We start from the raw sequence: 20768 nt of genomic DNA, 5'->3' as shown, positions 1-20768 counted from the left end.
CAGATGGTTCCGGCACACAATGTTAATGCATGGAACAGAGGAGTAGATTTCACGTTCTGATTAAAATGGCAGCCTTAAACAGTGGCGACGATTTAGGGGATAGTTGCTCCACATTTTTCGCCTCCACACTATGGCCTCTTAATGCTAAGCCTTGTAAGAGAAAGTAACTTTCCTTGCACCCCCACCCCCTTTTAGAGCCCAATCGCCACCACTGGCCTTAAACATACAATTTTGAGGTTCTATTTATATCCCTTATAAAGAAAGGTGTTCAGCCCCCCCCCCCCCCCGCCGGAAAGGAATTCCTGGATACGTGCCTGCCTGGTAATATTTTATGTACATTATTATAGATAGTAATAGATCTTTGCATAAATCTTCTTTGGTACATACTGTCATTCAAAGTTCTATGACCCCAATATAATCCTTGTCTTCCATTAATTTCGGCGGATAGAAATAACCCTCGATTAAACAACAAGTATATTTTCATGATTTAATTTTAGTTATTATTAGTTTTATTATTTCACTATTTTCATTATTTAATTTTAGTACTTAAAAATCCTGGCAAACAACCTGCCTCGGGAGGAGAACGCAACGAGACAGCCAGGAGCCGGCAATTAAGGTCAGGAGATCCACGTCTGGTCGCGAGAGCGCGATTGCTGCTGGCCACCACAGATCCGCCAGAGCCTGTCCAGAGGCGAGACACAGACAGCCCAGCAGCGGGACCAGCGTCCAGGCTCGGTCCGGGGACCCGAGATAAGTACGTGCTCCTTTTAGGCTGCTCATCCCTACACCCCTAACTTCTCCAAATGAACTGATTGGAACGCTCGTAATATGTAACTGAATTAGGGATGGCCAGATCCGGATCCTAAAATTTTTCGGATCTGCGGATCCGGGACTTTCGGATCCGGATCCAGAACTTTCGGCTTCGGATCCGGATCCGTTTTGCCATCCCACATGAGCGCCTTTTTTTGAAAGTAAGAATGTGTTTATAACATATTGTTACCTGCTAATATACATATAATATACATACACACATTTTACACACACACACACACACACACACACACACACACACACACACACACACACACACACACACATATATATATATATATATATATATATACACACACACATACATATATATACATTCTAAGGAAAAAGAAAGTATTTTCAACACAATGAAAGCTCCAAGTAACTACGGGGTAGGGATATATATATATATATAGTGTGTGTGTGTGTGTGTGTGTGTGTGTGTGTGTGTGTGTGTGCTTGCGTGCGCGATTTGTAATTAATACACTTACAAGGGAGGTCTAAGTCTCCCCCTTCGATTTCCATGAAACTTGGCAGGTGTATAGAGGGGCCCGAAGGAAGAAATACGTGTTTTTGTGATTCAGCGAAAACAAAAACTGTTTTAGGGGGCAAAAATCCCCTCAAATATCAAGATGAAGACATATTGACGCGGGGATCTGACCCCTGTGTGCCACTCCGATTTCCATGAAATTTAGCAGGTGTATGGAGGGGCCCAAAGGAAGAAGTACGTGTTTTTGTGTTTCAGCTAAAAAAACGGTTTTAGGGTGCAAACCCCTCAAACGTCAAGATGAGGAGAAATTGAAGTGGGGGATCTGACCCCAAAACCACGTAAATATGGCATAGGAAGAAACAGGGGGCATAGGGCGCCTCTATACATCTGCCAAATATCATGGAAATCGGAGGGGGACAAAAGGCTCAGATTCTTACTTCAATTTGTCCTCATCTTGACATTTGAGGCGGGTTTTGCCCCCTAAAACAGTTATTTTAGCTGAAACAAACAAACACATATTTCTTCCTTTGGGTCCCTCTATACACCTGCGAATTTTCATGAAAATCGGAGGGGGACACAGGGGTCAAATGCCCACTTAAATTTGTCCTCATTTTGACATTTGAGGGGGTTTGCCCCCTAAAACAGTTTTTTAGCCGAAACAAAGAACACGCATTTCTTCCTTTGGGTCCCTTTATACACCTGCCAAGTTTCATGGGAATCGGAGGGAGACACAGGGTACATACCCTTACTTCAATTTGTCCTCATCTTGGTATTTGAGGGGGTTTTGCCCCCTAAAACCGTTTTCTAGCTGAAACAAAAAAAAAACACGTATTTCTTCCTTTGGGCTCCTCTATACACCTGCCACGTTTCATGGAAATAGGAGGGGGACACTTAGATAACCTCCCTTGTTAGACTTACACTTTGTAATTATATAACACTGCATATATTATAATGTTTTATTTTAATTTTTAAAACTGTAACTGTAGAACAATTGTATAATTTTTGTACAACATTTCTATCTTGTTAAATGTGTTAAAGGTTTCATCCTGGAATGGAATGTGTCACATTTATGTGTGTTTCCATTTCCAATACATTCGAATGAATACATATTCGTTTCAAGGGCATTTACAAAATCACCTCTGACATTTTATGTTAAACAAGTAAGATTATTTTTGTGTACGAGTGTGTTAGTCGATGCGTAGCAAAGTATTTTAGGAACAACACTTGAAAAAAAATTCTTGTAGGACTAACTAATGAAAAATTTCTTTGTAATCGAAGATCATAATACCTTTTAAGGTGTGGTAATATTATAATGGGATTGAGATACCAAACTCTCGGATCCGGATTTTTCTTATCCGAATCCGTTTGGCCATCCCTAAACTGAATGAACATAGCTTGAAATTGTGTTACGTGATTTATTACTCTACTTCTGTCCGCACGTTGGTCAACGGGACCTATCCTCCAAGAAAGAGGTTAAAATCCGGTATAACTAAGGTGCAACCCCCATCTGCGTCTCCATGGAATCGCCCTGGGACAGAATCTTAGCTCGTAACAGACTGCTTCCCCGACCCCCCCCCCTCCCCCGCAAAGACTAACAAATCGTCAGTTAATCCAAGAGTAAAGGACGATTTGCCTCCCTCTCTTTCACACCTAAAATTAAGCAACGGGTTTCCCCGAAACGCCAAAATAAAAAACTACGTACAATGAGCAGAGTAGGCTGCAGCTATAAAAGCGGAGTCACTTTACCGCCCACAATAGGTCAGTGCGTTTCTTTAATAGCAAAGCAAAAAATGACACTTCATCCTGAGTTTTACCGCTTTTTATATAACTTTAAAAATCAGGGCTTCCCGATGGCGTAGTGGTAACGACGTGATGTCGCCTTGTAATTAAGGTGCCCCGGTTAGATACTCGGTGTAGGCACATGGTAGTTCCGATTCCACTTTAAACTGCAGGTTCAGTCCCGATTAGCCTATCTGTGCATTAAGTGGCTTAAAACAATCAGTTTCAACATTTAAAATTACGGATATCCTCGAGAACTGGGTGGATAATGTTTTCTGAGCAGTCCAGGATTCGATTCTTGGCTCCTAGCACTACGAAAAATTGTAGATTCAGTCTCCATTAAATTGTAACTTGACGCCAATTCGTGTGTTAAGTAGGGAAACGATTTCATTATTTAAATTCGTTCTGATCTAAGAATAATTAGCATCCTGTCGTAGAATTTGATCTTTCCTGTAACTTGTAGAACTAGATTTCGTAAGACGGGAAATCATTATGCTCGTGAGTACTTGCAGTTTTTTTTTGGGGGGGGGAGAAAATATATATATTTACAGAGTAGTATTGCGGTGGGGGTAATTCTAGTAACCACACTTGAAGCACCGGGATAGTACAGTGCCCCAAAATAATGTTTACACTCTTTGAACTTTAATACCAGAGAAACTATTGAAAATGATTTGAGTGGACTTTTTGCATTTGAAGCTGCAATGTCTATGTTGAGCATGTGTGAGTGCATATAGGCCTTCTTTTGTTTTTAGTCCCGTCACAGTCTGCCAAGAGGTAGTCATTAGTGGTGTACACAAAATGGCATAAATGAGAAAATTTTCTTTTGAGAAACTTAAGAAGAGTCTCCTGATTTAACACAGTTCAATTATTACCTGTGGGGAACTGTGATGAATTCTGTCTGTGTACGCCACAGAGCCTGGGACACTGAGTGACATGCAAGTATGACAACCTACGCTTCCCTTCCCGCAGATATCATATCTGCTGTTTCGCGATTTGTTCAGATTGCACATAATGTATTACTGGCAATGGTGGTCATTTTGAACATCTATAACTTAAAGACTTAAAGGTATGTGATACCAAAAAAAGTTCGTGCTTGCTGTTAATGACGTTCAAAGAGTGTAAACACTATTTTGGGACACTCTGTATATAAATTAATTATATAGTTTCTCCCTTCCAAGGAGTAAAGAAATTGGCAAGCAGAGGGGGAAGGGGATGCGGAAACCAGATTCCCCCCTCAACCTTCCTCCCCCAAATATATTTACAGTCGGGGTATACTACGCATTTTCCTTATTCCATGGGGGATCAAGTCCCTTCCCCTGCACCTCCCTGTGGACTCCCAAGGTTATGATGGATTATGCCCGAACAAATATAAACAGACTAAACTGTTACAGAAACGAAAAATCTGTAAAACACGCTGGCTGATTGTGTCATTCGAAAGGTTTTAACATGTGAATGTTTTTCATAAGCGTTTTCTCATTTTACCACCTCAAACTTGACATATTAACACTGAACCAACATGCAAAACAAGTTAGTAGCTACAAGTGCAAAGAGCCTTTGATCATCACAGGGCTATAACTGTAAAAAAAAAAAAAAAAAAAAAAAAGAAACTTCCCAGCCGATCTCTCCCGTTTATACATATGAACAGCGAACACCAGAAAGCATGGATCACGTGTTCGTCTATTTCTAACTGCTATCAAGACGCGACCGCAAGAATTCCCTGTACATCAACTTATAAGATATCACAGTGGAACGTTTAACAATATACTTACAGATAAGGATTTATAATTTCTTCGCCGAATCCGTTCGAAAAACAGAGCACTAGTAGAAGTAAGGTCTGAGACGCCATCGCTCCCGGACCGCTCTGGCTTATTTTTAGCCAGCCGACTACTTTGAGAGTTGGGGTAGCATTCTGTCACTTCAGTGACCGACTTCGCAAATGTATCTTATCTTTACAAAAGCTCGCATGCCTCTTATAAAGTACCCGTTTCCCTCGAATCCCAGCCGGAATAATACAGACTTTATAAATGATAAAGAAAAGAAAATATAAGTACATCGCCATTTAGATACAATTTTAAGGTATTTTTTTCTTCTAGAAGTGAATTGTCCTGATGTGCTATTATGGTGTTATCTCTTTTTCTTTCAGTGTTTTTCTGACTTCGGAATGCGAAAACAGATGCTACGGAATGAAGACCAACAACAAAAGAGAGGTACGTCATTCTTTCTGTTTTAGTACATTAGCGTTACTTATTTGTTTTATCACCAGTTAGTTCCATAGGTACTACAGGGTGATTGCATGCCTCTGCTTTCATTTCAGCGGCAATAATAATGATGATGATAATGATAATAATAATAACAACAACTCTTTAAATAAAGTTATATAACACACACACACACACATACAGTAATTTTTCCTTACGGTACGCCGTACCGTCACTTATGCAGAATGCATGAACGTACAATCATAAATAAATATAACCCAATAATTTTAATATCTATAATGATCAGTAGCGGCGGTTGGCGGGGGCATAGGAGGGCAGTTGCACCCCCCCCCCATTACTTGCCAGTTTTGCCCCGCACCATGCTAAGGCTTATCTACCAAGGCGAAGTAAACTATCCTTGATTCCCCTAGTTTTGGTACCAAATCGCCGGCACTGCTAAAGATTATTCATTGTGTCCCCATGAGCAGCGCTTGAAGTGAAAAATGTTAGCTGGGAGAGGGGGGATTGTTTAACATGATGACAATGAAACAACTGGAGGGATGCTTTGCGCAAATTGTCCTAGGTGGGGACACCATCCCTCCGCATCCTCCCATATTTCTAGCACTCACCATAGCAAACCGACTTTAGAAGAGTACCGGAAGCTTTTTGCTTCACAAGAAAACTCCGAAATCAGCCCCCCCCTTTTTTCTGGCCTTATAAACTTTCAAATACCACAGTACCTACAGTTACGTTAAACGGAAAAAATGCAATCCTGCACAAAAATCAAGAAGTAAGAATTAAATTCGAATTCCTGGACAAGTCATAGAGATGCTACAAGGCCAATGAAAGAACCATTGGAGTCACCGTGTTTGCGGTGCGACACTACACGTTTATGAAGATGCACTGCCAATGCAGTATTTCCAGCTTCGTATTTTAATGTTTTTTTTTACAGGTGTCACCTTAGGTTTATTTGTAGGTATGATGCAACCGTTCGTTCGATTGCAAAGCCAGTTTCTCATTCTTGTTGCAACATTGACGTAGTGGTAAATCTGTCAAAATCTGCAAACGAACTGAAAGTTCGGGGAACTAAAAATAATTGAATTAATAATAATAATAATTCAGTTGCGGATTTGTTTCACACAAAAGGGAATATGGACAAGTTTCCCTGCCACGACTCTTATTTTCATATTTTCTCAATTAAGCTGCATCGTAAAGTCCAAGAGCGCGAAACACTGAACAAACGCCCTTAAATTTGGTGTCTCTGAGCTTCAACACAAAGAATCACGTTACGGTGCCTGTACTCTTTCGAACAATTGTTGATATGAAATCGGTACATGGTTGGGTTCACAAACGAGAAAATTCTGTGTTCCAACAGAAATTTTCTTTTCACACCAGGTTCGCCGTCCCCGTTTGAAATTTCGGTTTCCTTTTTGTATAGTCGGCTGGGGGCTCGTCGGGCTGATCCCCCGACACTCCAATACTGGTCTAAGATATCCACGCTACAACAGGTGACGGAGGAACAGTGTGGGAGGGAGACCAGCAGTCGGTAGGTAAGCCAAGGCCCTCACGGGCTGTAGAGCTATGGGTTATTATTATTATTATTATTATTATTATTATTATTATTGAATAGTACGTAAGCTGACAAATGGAGCAGTGTCCCTAGTGTATATTTTTTCTTTTCGCCCTTTTTGGGAGGGGCACAGAACATTCTGTAAATATATAAGATGCAACACTGGAAATAAATTACTTATAATGTGCAGATTTTTTATACTTAGGTATGCACACATACACAATTTGGGGATGAGGTGATGATTTTAACCCACCTTTGGTCAAGCTCTTCTGTTTAATAGGTTGGATACACAATGGTTGAAGTTGAAATTGCTAGCTGAAAGGGGGATCCTTCATCGAGTTTAAGGATGGGAGGGGAGATGATTGCATAGAGACAATGCAGCAGATGACTAGATGCTTATTAAACTTATCCTAGCTGGGGGATGGTTTATGAAAATGTCCTTAACTGGGGAGAGTTAGTATTTTCCCCTCGCTTTCCTTCCCACTTCGAGCCCTGCTGATATACGTAGAACGGACGGTAAAATGTTGCACAAATTGCTAAAAGAAGACCAAACCTCGGCTCTTTAAGGTAATTGATTGGTTGATTGATTGATTTGCTTTATTTTACTTCGCTTTTTGTGCCACTTTTGACTAATTTGCGAAGATGGGGATGAGTGATGATAGGATGAAATTGATGAACGGACACTCACAAACATCCACGCCCAGGCCAGGATTCGAACCCGGGACCCCTGGCATTGCACCGCGATGTGCTAACCACTCCGCCCCGGGGGCGGCTTTTAAGGTAATTTCAAACCATACAAGTTCAGGACGCGCCACTGAAAATGTTATCATCTTCTTCATTTCCTTTATTGTTTTTTCACTTCTTAGACAGTTAAACATAATACTTTTCCTCTATGTTTTTATTTTTTTATTATTGTGTTGTTCCATTTGTTTCGTAGAGGATTTATGAAGCTACGTATTATTTAGAATGCAAATATTTTCCGTCAACTCTTTTCAAACCTAAAAATAATATTTCTAAACATTTTTTTTTAAAAAAATAGGAACAACAAAATAATTATTAGGAAATGAACGCTCTTCTCTCGCCTCGTCACTTCCAGGAATGAATGAAAGGAAGTTGATGCGCACGCATCTCGCGATTTCCTCTCCTCGTAGTAACAAATAATATTGCCGCTAGATTACGCTGGCGTAAAATATGTGGGGAGCCTAAACAGCTGTTTGCTAACCGCCAATACTTCCTACTACTGCTTTTATCGTTCCGCATTAGCGTCAAGTTATGCGTAAGGCCGAACAGAGGGCGCTGGCCCCTTGGTAAATGAATTCCAGCCCTTAATTATATATTTCACACATATAATTCTATTTTAGTCACAGTAATAATGTGTTATTATGAACGAATGATAATTACCAACAGGGTGCGAAATCCTGGGGGGTGGGGAGGGAGAATTCCTCATCACCAACGATCTATTCCTAAAATTCCCCCCGATTTTTTTTTTCGGATTTTCTGTTCTAATAACAAAGATAAACAATTAGTTTTGAAGTCGAGTGTATTTTACTGGAATTATATCGAAAACACACACAAGGAACTTACAACAAAGAGCCTCATCTCTATAGGTAAGGCCACTGAACCCAGCAATTCCCAGAACACAAAAATTAGTTCGACTTGTTATTTCTTAATTTCTCATCGCCTTTCATCAGCTACCGCAAAGTATACAAGTATATAAATAAAACGCGTATTACGTTTAGATGTGAATTTTACATAGGAAACTATTAACTTCTTAATGTCTCTTTAATTTTTCCGCTCCTCCTAGGCATGAAAATCATTGTTCATAGCGTTAGTAGTATATTAAAATCAATGTGTGTATGTATGTGTTTGTCTATCTGTTTGTCTGCTCCTTTCCGTGTGCCTTGGTTGACGGCCTTTGGATAAAATGTATTGCCCCCCCCCCCCTCCTTTTGGAAACAAATCCTTCAAGCTTACTCTATAAACTCAAAAGCATACTTATCAACCCTGTAGATACCAACCGATCAACACTCCATGAACTTTATCAAACAGAAACCAACCAACCGTCTTGAAGTTGGCAAATTTGCTCACTTTATGCTCCAGTGGAACTGGAGTCAGATCCATTTTGCAATTTGTCTCGCCCAGCAGTCATTATAAGGCGATAGCGTTATCCATTACGTTATGTATCCAGAATTTTACATCTGGAGGGCACGTTTGTTTATATTTAGTGGATGTAAGGCTAAATTTAGAGCGAAAATTACGAAAATTTACCGTTACACCCTCAGATGGAAAATTCTGAATAAACTCATGTCTAGCAGAATTCTGGGAGAAGTAAATATTATCAAAATGCATTGTGAAAAAACTGCAATAAAAAAAGGTCTGTTAAAATACTGACCAACAACCGAAAAGACTTTCAAGATAAGATTGCGATTCTAACTGAAGAGAAACGGTCCACTGTTATGTTTTTGTCTTCAAGGCTCCAGGCACTGAACCAGTGTTGCCACAATCTAAAATCAGAAATTCCCTTTCTCAGGTACAAAATATCCCTTTTCATCCAATTTTCCCCTTCATATTAGAAAATAGAAAAATGCGCTCACAAAGCTTCGGCGTTACTATAATTATGAGCTAACCGATACGCATCAACCTACAGAAATATTAGGATTGACTGAATGAATGAAGATAACAGAAAGTGAAGGTTATTGATATCAAATAGTACACTGTGCGAGCAATATACAATATATGGAAATTTTTATGCGAACGGTTATCTCGTTAGGTTTGTGCCAGTTGGGTGTTATTACAACAATTTGATGGGAATAATTTACACAATGAAAATTTTCGAATAAATGTGAGACCGATGTTTTCAAATTTCCCTGCAAACAATTTTCGTTGTTCACCTAAAATTGTAGCTAATTCCCCTTCAAAGAGGGATTTTTTTCAGTGAGGGAAATTTCCCTTCATGTGGCAGCAGCACTGCCCTGAACATAATAGCTTATGCCACCCTACCTAAACACCCTGTTTTCGTGGAAGCCCTTTTTATCTTACTGCAAAATCGCTCAGCTGAGCGAGTTACAATGAGCGCCACCCAGCTGTCGCTCAAAGAAGAGGTCGTTCTACACCGCAACCACTCTTTTCTCGGAAACTCTTTATGTACGTATATATAGAAATTAGATGGAAACATGAGCAGCTGGAGAAGTTCGCTTTTGTGGTGGAGTGTAGAGAGAGGAATTCTCCTAATATGTCATAAATCCGTTTGCATTGTTCTTGTATTTTTCTTATTCTGTCTCTTTTTCGGTCCTCGTGGATGGAGGGGATTAGATGAAACAGATAAAGGAACCGCGCACGCTTGTCCAGTCGGTACAGGGTACAGGGAGTCTGATTGCCACAGAGGGAAGGAGGGTTCTACCATCTACTCCCAAGGTGGGTAGATTTTCGATAATGTGCCTGCATATGACTACCCCGGGGCTAACCCAGGCTCTAATCAGTGGCTGAAGGCGGCCGGAGTGTGGTGCTGATCTCATCACCTCAAATATGGCTGAGATTGAGAACGTGTGGAGTATGGGGCCGATGGACGCCCATAAGGAGTGTCAAGCGATTTCTGTTACTTGATTCCTTTTCCTAATTTGTGATTTACGACATCATTATCATCATGCTGTCTTGCTTTTTATATTATTGACTTCTATATTATGTCTTAGAAAATATTTTTCTAGCTTACTACACCCCTTTTTCAATATTTCATTTCTCATAATTTCTTTTCTCTTCCGTTTTCTTCTTTCCGCCTCTCGCTTTTATTATTTAATTCTTTCCTTCCAGTGACATACCCAGGATTTACGAAAAAAAAGGGGGTACGTATCATTTTTTTTTGTAGTCAGCCCTCATTTTGCCATATTTTCCCGCCTTCGGCGTTTTTTGTTAGGAATATGACCCCCCCTTGGGCACGCCACTGTTTCCTTTTCACCCCTCTCTCTCTCTCTCTCTCTTGTTCTTTTTATTTCTTCTCCCCCTCACTTTGTCTATTAAAACATTTCTATTTTACGATAAAAATGTCATTTTTCAATATGGAACCCTTTTCATGGCACAATCTTCAGATGTTGAACTCCCTTGGAAAATTTTCTACTAGCGATCAGTGCGCCACATCTCCTAGGTGCCCTCATGACACGGTACAGTGCACAAGGGAGAGCTTTACCTTTGATATACTTCCAGAAATGTTTGTAGGGGCGGGTTAGGCCATCAACAAAACTCGAATAGTGGAAATAATAATTATCATGTTCATAATTATCATTACAATAATAACAATTGTAAACTAATAAAATCAATGTTATTCCAAATTTATTAGTATATCTTTCGGGAGACTTTTCCATTAGATCCAACATATGAGTGAATATCCAGCACAATTGTTTTTTTTTACTTTTTTTCTACATTTGATACAATTAGTGTGCTGAGATGCATTGTCATTCTGTTTTGTTATTAACTTCTACGCACCTCATTCAAGAAAAAAACTGAAAGTTGGCAGGGAAATTTTAGTCACAAAGTTTATGTTCTTTGGCCTCTCACATAAAAGTTTTGGAATTTTGAAAACCGTGGATTTTTTTTCTTGGAATAAATGGTAGGATATGTTGTTGAGTTGAGTTTTAAGTTCACTTTACGCACAGATAGGCCTATCGGGGCTTCACCTCTTTAAAGTGGAATAGGAACCACTATGTGCCTCCACCGGATATCGAACCTGGGGCCTCTTGATTACAAGGCGACGACGAGTCATCGGGGAGGCCCAAATGGTAGAATATTAATGCATAACGTGTATTGTACACTCAATTGTTTCGTTCTAACGCAGTTTTTACTGCGGTTATTGTATTTGAATAATAACTAACTGAAGGAACTTTATTTCTGCTTTTGACAATAATACTCACAAAGGACGCGCATGCCCCGGCCAGTTCCGTTGTATTACTATTGTTAGTATAATCTACAAGTGGAGGTAATCCCTCGCCACTCCTTTTAGGTAGAGAAGAATGCCACTCTGTGACGGCATGCTATTTTGGCCCAGCTCCAACTCCCTTGCTACACGCATAAATCCGCGAGTGAAGAAGTGTAGCAACTAACTTCCACACAATGTCCTAATCAACAATAAAGTGTGGTTAAATTTGTGAAAAGTACGTGTCATAACCTCTTTAAAAAATAATAAAAAGAAAAGAAAAATTCTGCGCCCATACACGTTGAACAATGTTGAAATTCACTATCAGGCCACCTCCCTGGGCGTGAGTGTTGAATTCGAACCCCGTTCGCGTCATGATTATTTCTTCGAGATTTCTTAATAGTTATATAAAGCGACATAAACCAACTAATTTAATTTACAATCTTCTCTCACATATTTTAGTTGAGTGTGGATAAGTACCTGCCCTCATAGCGGAGTGATCAGCGTGACGCACTGCGACGCCGTAGGTCCCAGGTTAAGCATTTGTGTGTATCATAGTGTATGGATTAGCATCACTTCATCCATCTCGTCGTGATTAACCCAAGTGGTAGAAAATGGACGTAAAAGAACATAAATAGAAAGGCTGTGAATAAGTACATGGTAACTCTTCAATTTTCAAAAAGTTTTAAATCTAAAGGCTTTCATTTCAAATTTAAATTGTTCATCTATTGAGAGAGAGGTCGTCTGTTGCTTCGGTGTAACATCTCCCGTCGCTTGTCACGTCGCTTCGGAACGAGCCAATCAACAGCAACATTTCACACCGTAGCGGCATGACAGGCCGCGCAAACTTGTGTTCGATTGAATGATTGATTTGTTGTTTTAAGTCCACTTTATGCACAGTAAGGCTAATCGGGACTTGACCTACAGTTTAAAGTGGGATCCGAAGCACTTGTGCCTCCACCGGGTATCGAACCCGGGACTCCTTGATTACAAGGCACCGACGCTACCACTGCGCCATGGGGGAGGCCCTTGTGTTCGATTGGTGAAATCCTCAAGCGACATTTGTCGCGTGTCGCTTATCGCTTCGGTGTGAAGTCTCCCTTTGTGACGTGCAAGCGGTACTAAATGTTGCATTTATTTATGAAAATTCGTTTCCAGGTGACTAGTATTGCTTTGCTTGTCGCTTGTTCTCTGTCGCCTCTCGCACTTTGGTCTGAAAGCTCTCAGAGGGATATACTGTTTTCCATCGAATACATTGCAACACACACGCAGTGATTCAGCTTACAACAACAGTAATCATTATTATTGTTAATTTTTGTTTCAGCAATGTTACTCTTAGGCATATACGATTTATTTTGCAGCATATACGATTTATTTTGCAATTTTTACAACTACAAAAGCGAATTTTTGTTCTTTAGACATATAAAGTTATACTGACATCAAATATTTGAAAGCTAATACATGACTTAAAAGGTCGGTTGATTTTGGTTTTAAGTCCATTTTATACACAGAAAGACTAACCAAGACTGAACCTACAGTTTAAAGTTGGATCCGAACCACTTATGTACCTCCACCGGGTATCGAACCCGGGACCCTCTCTTGATTACAAGGCGACGGCATAAACTAGTTCACTGTACGAAAAACATAATGAAAATACAGTAATTGCAGAAGAAAATGTAATATATGTATAAATAAGATTGTAATTAAAGAACTATAACGATATGAAGGAGAAAATATTGTCGTGATTGTTTTTTAATGATAGCTAAAAAATAACAATAGTTATATTCTACAGATCGGGACTGAATTACACTTTGGATCTATATATTGCCGCGGATGATCTTAGAGTAAATTCATTTTGTGCAATATGTACTATAATAAACTTGCTTACATTTTTCAAATCATTTTTGTTGTTGTTGTTGTTACGGTTGTATGGAAATTTGGCTCAGCGTTTCGTATCTGTATGTATACGATATATGCCCTTGTGACAATGCACAATGTTTCTGTCGAACAAATACTTTAATTTATCTTAATACGGAAGGACCAAGTGGAACAGTGACTCTCATTGTGGAAGCCAGTCGGATTGAAAGGCAAGAAAGAGATCAAGTCGGCTGTTCGTTGAAAGTTCCTTTGAGTTAGCATATGCATGGACTATTTTAATGTTCGCGCGTACAAAAGAAAGACTGTCCTGTGTCTCCAAACTTGAGTGGGCAAAATGTAGGCAGTGCTTCAGGGACGGTTATAAAGTGTTTGACGGGAAGCGTGCGGAATAGAAGCAATTGTTTTCACACGTGAGATTCAATGAAGTGTAGAGCTTCTGAAATATAAAGGTGGTTCCAGTGTTGCCATAATCATTGAGCAAAATTTCCCTTTTCACACAGATTTTTCCTTCAACACAAAAAAATTAAAATTTTGGCCACAAAACTCGATCAATTATTACAGTGGAACCTTGATAAATCGAACCTCAACATCTCGAATTCCTTGATAAGTCGATTTTTTTGTAATCCCCTTGAATTGTCCATAACACTCAATACTAATTTTACCTCAATAACTCGAATAAAACCTTGATAAGACGAATTTTTGTACAGTATGTGGAATGCCGTTCGAGTTCAATAATCGAAGGTAAACTATCAAAAATCTCTATGAGTCGAAGTTGAATTCTAATCAACTCTATAACTCAAAGTTTTAGTCGCACGGACCTCATTAAGTCGAAGTGTAGGGTGCGTACGTACAATGTCAGGTGATCAACAATTGTGTCGGGACTTGAACTCTCCCTCCCTGCCGTGTATGTAAACTTTAGACCTCTATAACTCGAAGTCGGCGATTTTGGCCCCTCAATAACTCGAACCTTGGTAAGTCGAAATCCTTGATACCTGGATTTTTTCTTTTTCCCTCAAGTTCAAGTTATCAAGGTTCCACTGTATAATAATTCTTATTCTCAGTCGCATAGAAAAATATCGATTTACAAAAATTATAGGATTGATCGAATGAATGGACGTAAGGAGAGAGAAATTCTTCACTTTGCAAAAAATATACGAAAATTATTGTGACAACAATGAACATTAGCTGTGATATTAAAATAATTTTTAAAAGTTAGATAATCGAAAAGTATTGACTGTTTCAAGCCAAATTAAATTTTTTAATTATAGTACATTTGTGGGATCATTAAGCGACAAGAGAAAGGAAAAATGTCTTTCACTTTCAAAAGATTGAATCTAATACAGGGTGATGTATATGTCTATCAATTTCAGTTCGAAAGTCGCTTGAGTTTAACGTGTTAAAGGAGTATGAACATCCGCAGGATTTTTTTCAGGGAGGGGCAAGCAGATATTTTATTTTATTCATGGGGTTAAATGAGGCATATATTCCCCAACAATAGCGCTGGGCCCTGAAGAAACACTCCATCAATTTGAAGTTATTGTGTTCCTGCAACGACCTTCTAATAACTAACATAATTACTGTATATCTATATAATATATAAATCACCCCTTCCGGACAGTGATTGCCCCATCACCGCCACCCGGGACGTCTAAAATTTAACGACCTGTCTCTCCTAGTCGTATAAAAGTAAAAGTAATTTGCCAATGAACATCCTAAAAGCAAAGGAGTATGGTCCCACTTTCACGTCTAAAAAGGACACTCTTCCCCCTTTCTCGACTAAAATTAGTGGGGTGTAAGGGGTGACCTTTTCTGAACCTCAATATCTCTTCCATGTAATACTGCACTACAAGGCGCCGTCACTGCACCCTGGGCTGCATTTTTGCAGGCCAACGAGGCTTTGGCCTCTGGATCCCGCCATCCATCTCTATCGTCGCAATTAGCCAAAAGTGGCAGAAAGGCGACGTAAAATAAAATAAATCAATCAAAGCCTGGAGCCAGTGGCGTGCCTGGCGGGTTACGTATACTTTTTATAGTAGCGAGCCCTCTTGCTATCTTTTCCTACCTTTAGCGTTTTTTTAAAGTTTTTTTTAGGAATACTGGGTCAAAGGGGTGGGAGTGAGTGTCCCTTCATCTGTTTCATCTTTTCACCATTCATCCTTATCATCGCAATTAGCCAAAGTGGCAGAAAAGGGAAACAAAATTAAATAAATCGTCAAATGCACTACATACAAGCAATGAATCGTTAAGAAAATTTGTAGCGCCTCCCTTCCCTTTATTCTTATCCGAGAGACACCCAAATGCAAACCTTTCTTCCCTGAACTGCATTTTTCAATCTACAGAAGCTTGCAGCCAGTATAAGCCAAAAGTGGCAGAAAGTGAAAGTAAAACAAAGGAATCCAATCAATGCTCCAAGAGAGCCCTTATCCTCCAAAACCGCAACCGACTACCAGTCCTGTGTTTACGACTGTGTTTAATGAACCTGCAGCGCAAGATGTGCCCTAATTGATGTGGTGGAAATAGCGACTGTTCAATGCAAAGCAGCAACAAACGTTCGCAATGCTTGCTGATGTGCGACAGCAGTTACGGGCGATAATTTTCTGGCCTGAGCGAGCCCCGACACGTTTGGATAATGCGATTACTTATGCCACTTGCGGTGACATACGTGTGAAATGCGCTCCTGCCTTTTTGTGCCTTTGTTCCATTGTCACTTGTGGGATGTAAGAGGTGACCTTTTCAGTAAGGGCACTCATGCGTCAACCTCTCTTTCACCTAATCTCTGTCTGCTGTAAGAGCGAAGTGATGCTAACAAATGTACCAGTGACGTGCGGTGACCATTTAGATAGCCGAAGCACTGAATATATAATTTTGAAGTAAGCAATAATAAATCAAGGGGCAGGCTTGCCTTGATAAAAATCACAGCTGGTAATAGTTTAAATTACAAAGTTATTTTATAGTACACATTGTTCTATGTATATTGCTAGATACTTCACACACTTTCATATATATTCGGCAAACCAAACCCGTGAACTGAGGAAAACCGAAAATAATACGAGTTGAAACACTCCGATACACTACCTGTCTGTATAAAGTAAACCATAGGAGTAAACTAACTCCTTGTCCGATGCTAGCTTCGTTTGCAGCAGAAATACGCACGGTCCGTGACCTTGAGATGCGCGCGCAACTGTCTGCCTCTGCTGAACTGATGCGAGAGGGAGATCGCTTGGGCTCAACCTCAGTGCAAGCAAGCCTGCAGGGGCTGTAGCGAAGAAATGGAACGGTTTTATCGAGATATTATTGAATATTCTTGTGATTATAATGACATAACATATTGTTAAGTTATTGCATATTGCATTCCGAAGCAATGCTTCGGTAGCTTACATTGTTTGCACGCGACTGAAATGTACCTTCTCAAGAATTCTGTTGGCTGTTTGAATGGAAGTTGGGCATGAATCTTGCGCATGGTGTATATGATAAAGCTATACCACTCAACGTGGCTGTAAAAAATATAAAAATTGTACTAACCAACTGGCATAAGTTGATTCAAAATTTATAACCGAAATTGTACGTATGGGAGAGCCTCACGACGGTTCTCCACGTATAAATCTGTTGTTGGGGAGAGAGAAAATCTTTCCCTGTGGGATGAAAATTTCTCTCTTTTACTGTGGATACTACGGGGGAAGAGTTCCTTGGCCACCCCTCTTCCCGATGTTGTAGTGTCAGGGTTATCGGGTTCGATACCTGGTGGAGGCATACAGTGGTTCTGATCCCCCCTTAAACTTAGGCCAAGTCCCGATTAGCCCATCTATAAAATTAGGTCAGGTCCCGATTAGCCTATCTATGCATAAAGCGTACTTAAAACAATGACAACCCCTCTATATCCCGCTAAATCACATCCTGCTCGTCTCGGCATGCGCTTCACAGCCTGAAGAGCAAGTCCAACGCCGAAATGCAACAAACATGAAATTGGCAAGCGCCGTAATGGCCTCTGGCGTATTATGAAATTGCAAATATACACATAGTCCAGCCTCTACCGTATTAATACAGTTATGACACTTTCTACCTTGAGCTGAAATTGTGAGTAGAAAGCATGGCTAATGCAGCAACCTCGTGTAACCTCTGGTTAGGCTGCGGTTTTCGTTCAAGGTGGGAAGGATATGGTTGCATCTCTTATGATATCATATGCGTTACTGCCGTTTTCCATCTCTTGTTTTCCCCCCTTTAATTCCAGTGAGTGCGAGGTCACAAATAGACGTGTGCAGGAGCAGACCGCGAGGGCAACCTCCCCCCTTTCCCTGGCCCCTGATATAAGTATGCACTTCTCAAAAAAATCTGCAGTTTCTGTTTCCTCTCAACAATATACGAGTATCTTCCCACCACGCCACAGGCTTAAGCAATTATACTATAATATATATATATTAAGACCCTTGCAGAGGCCGGTGACAATTGTTGGAAGCGTCTCTTATAATAAGGAGCCTAGGCCTCCCCGATGACGCAGTGGTAGCATCATCGCCTTGTAATCAAGGGGTCCGGGTTCGATGCCCGGTGGAGGCACATAGGGGTTCGGATCCCACTTCAAACTGTAGGTCCAATCCCCATTAGCCTTTCTGTGCATATAGTGGACTTAAAATAGCAATTCAATCAATAACAAGGAGCCGATAAGGCGAGTACCGTGCGACAAGCCATCACTGGAAGAAACCAGCGTATTTTCGAAGTTCGAGAAGGCTGAAGAATTAACTAGTTTTATCAAGGTCCTGAAATTTTATCTTTAACTTGTACATTTATTCTTGTTCGACACAACTTGTATTATGTCAATTAAAAAGACGAATTCAACTTCGTTATTAACTGTGGGAAATCAAATTGATAAAAAAAAAATAGATCTTAACTCCTTCATTCTCCATCGAATTCGCCACCCGAAACTCGCTCTGTGTCCGCCCCTGGACGTGTGCGAAGTTCAGTGCGTCCGGCTGAAGAGGCAAAGCAAGGTTAGAAGAACAAGCGGTATTCCTACCAACCGACTTCCGTGGAGGAGTGGTTAGCACAGCGTGCTACAACGCCAGGGGCCTGAGTTCGAATTCAGACCTGGGCATTAGTGTTCTCTTAGAGTGTCCTTTCATCAACTTCATCCTATCTTCACCCATCCTCATGGTTGCTATTAGCCAAAGGTGGCAGAAAAGCGACGCAGTGATGGATAAAATGATGGGTAGGCTGATGCGTGTAATAGCAGTAGGGTTCGATCAACTTACCTGTGCGGAAATCCCTTTTGTGAAGCACATGGATAAGTTATTACGTGTAATACTCTATTTATAAATACCTTTTCATTTCTATTAGACCATTATTCTACCTAGTCCCTAGACACTGTAAACTGTCTCCCCTTACGTTCTTGCCCTAAGACGGTCCTAACGGTGATCCTGCTTGTAAGAGTATACGCGAAAATAACCACTTTTGGACCTTTTTATAAATTTTTAGAGCTTGTTGGGGACGGGGAGAGGAGGTTGTGAATTGGAGACTAAAATTGGTAAACACTGTAAGTGCCATAATAATTCAAACACCGTTTTCCACGTTAAACTGTGAAATGTGCCATGCTTTATAATGTGGTAAACGTGAAATGTGGCTGGTAGCCCTCTAAGTAGTTCAGAGGGCGTGTAAAGAGGTCACTACTGTGCACGTTCTTACGGGCTGATGTGCGGAACGATGTGATTTCCCAACACTTTTGCTTTTGGCACTTACAACGTTTACCACTTTTAGTCCTCAATTAATGAATGCTTTTAGTTTATATTACTTCGCGTTTCTGCCACTTTTGGCTAATTGCGAAGATGAAGATGAGTGGTGCATAAACACATATGAACAGTACACGAGTCCCATGGAGGATTATAGTGGCGATGGGTCCAGACGACACAGTCTCGTTAGTCTGCAGTCCAGAGTGTACTGTGTGGAAGTGATGTCATTTGGGTGTCTTAAGTATGGTATGGTCATCAGATAAAAAAAAAAATAAAGAAAGGAAAATTTCTCATATTTTCCTAAAGGAAAAACGGGACGGCAAAAATTACACATTTTATTATAACAACTGTTTCGTCATAAATAACTACAGGGTGAGCCAAAAGTCCCTTTACCCCCTATGTATTTAGCGACGAGGGAAGATTATAAATCTTGTTTCATGTGTCTGCGTAATGTTGTGTATGGAACTCCCAATTCTTGTGATCGCTTGCGGACTGATTTTAATGGTGACCTGTCAACGGATGAAGCGGCCTCAGCACACGTTTCTGCTCTCGTCGATGGACGTCCGGAGTGGGATGGATGGAACCGGTTTCGAAAAGTTTTCTCTCCCATCGCACTATCGTTTGCTTTGGTGAGGTCGGGTCAGCTTGTTAAATCTTGCAACAAAATCCCTTTGGATGTCCTTCATTGATTTTCCTGTGTGAGGTCGCTCATGTGCCCAGGTGCTCATGACAATCCGTTCCTCCAAGATATACATTGACTCATCGGCCATGGTTCATACTATCTGCAATGACACAATGAAAGACAAATCGTGAGAGGTACATCATAACTACTACTACCACTTAGAACTACAACCACTAAGTATCACTACGAACCACTACCACAGCACAGACTCACATACCTACGGGGTAATGGGACTTTTTGCTCGCCATGTATGTTTGAAAACTAATTAAATAACTACATAATATGGTGATATGCACTGCACTCCAACCAAACAGTGCTGTAGAATTAGAAGTCATTTATTGATATTTTACCGATGAATGGGCCATTTTCGGTACATCCTTCTTTTCAGATAACATTTTGTGAATGTTTACACACACGTGTGATTAAAGTTCACCTTATTAATCAACGTAGCTCTCAAAGTTTGTACTGAAAGAACGTTCTTGTCATTTGTCCACAAACCATTCATGTACGAAAACACTCGTTCAGTGGGGACATTGTTCCAGGTAAACAGAGAAGAAACTCCAATATTTTAAGAAAATTGAAATAGAACATTGTTGATTTGAAATGTGAAATAATTTAGGTGTGTTGTTGCCGATAAGTCGTCACAAAAAGGACATTTTGGCGTCCCGTTTTTACGTTAAAAAAAATCTGGACAGGGACTAATACGGGACCGTCTGGTCACCTTAGTCTTGAGATAGAGCC

At 40.3% G+C, this 20768-nt stretch overlaps 1 protein-coding gene across 2 annotated transcripts in view; it reads right to left on the bottom strand.

Annotated features, from left to right (window-relative positions):
* LOC145996059 (voltage-dependent calcium channel subunit alpha-2/delta-3-like) overlaps nucleotides 1-4948 on the bottom strand; it is a 117281-nt gene extending 112333 nt beyond the window's left edge. For both annotated transcript variants that reach the window (XM_083132280.1, XM_083132289.1), the window contains exon 1: nucleotides 4849-4948. In XM_083132280.1, the coding sequence (XP_082988406.1) occupies nucleotides 4849-4925 (77 nt within the window). In that variant the 5' untranslated portion in view covers nucleotides 4926-4948. The remainder of the gene's footprint in view (nucleotides 1-4848) is intronic.
* Between the last annotated feature and the right edge of the window lie 15820 nt (nucleotides 4949-20768).

The sequence above is a fragment of the Lepisma saccharinum genome, chromosome 1 (assembly GCF_977018435.1).
Source record: "Lepisma saccharinum chromosome 1, izLepSacc3.1, whole genome shotgun sequence".
In the NCBI taxonomy this organism is placed as follows: domain Eukaryota; kingdom Metazoa; phylum Arthropoda; class Insecta; order Zygentoma; family Lepismatidae; genus Lepisma; species Lepisma saccharinum.
The sequence above is the reverse complement of the archived record's forward strand: the minus strand, read 5'-3'. Positions and strand labels throughout refer to the sequence as shown.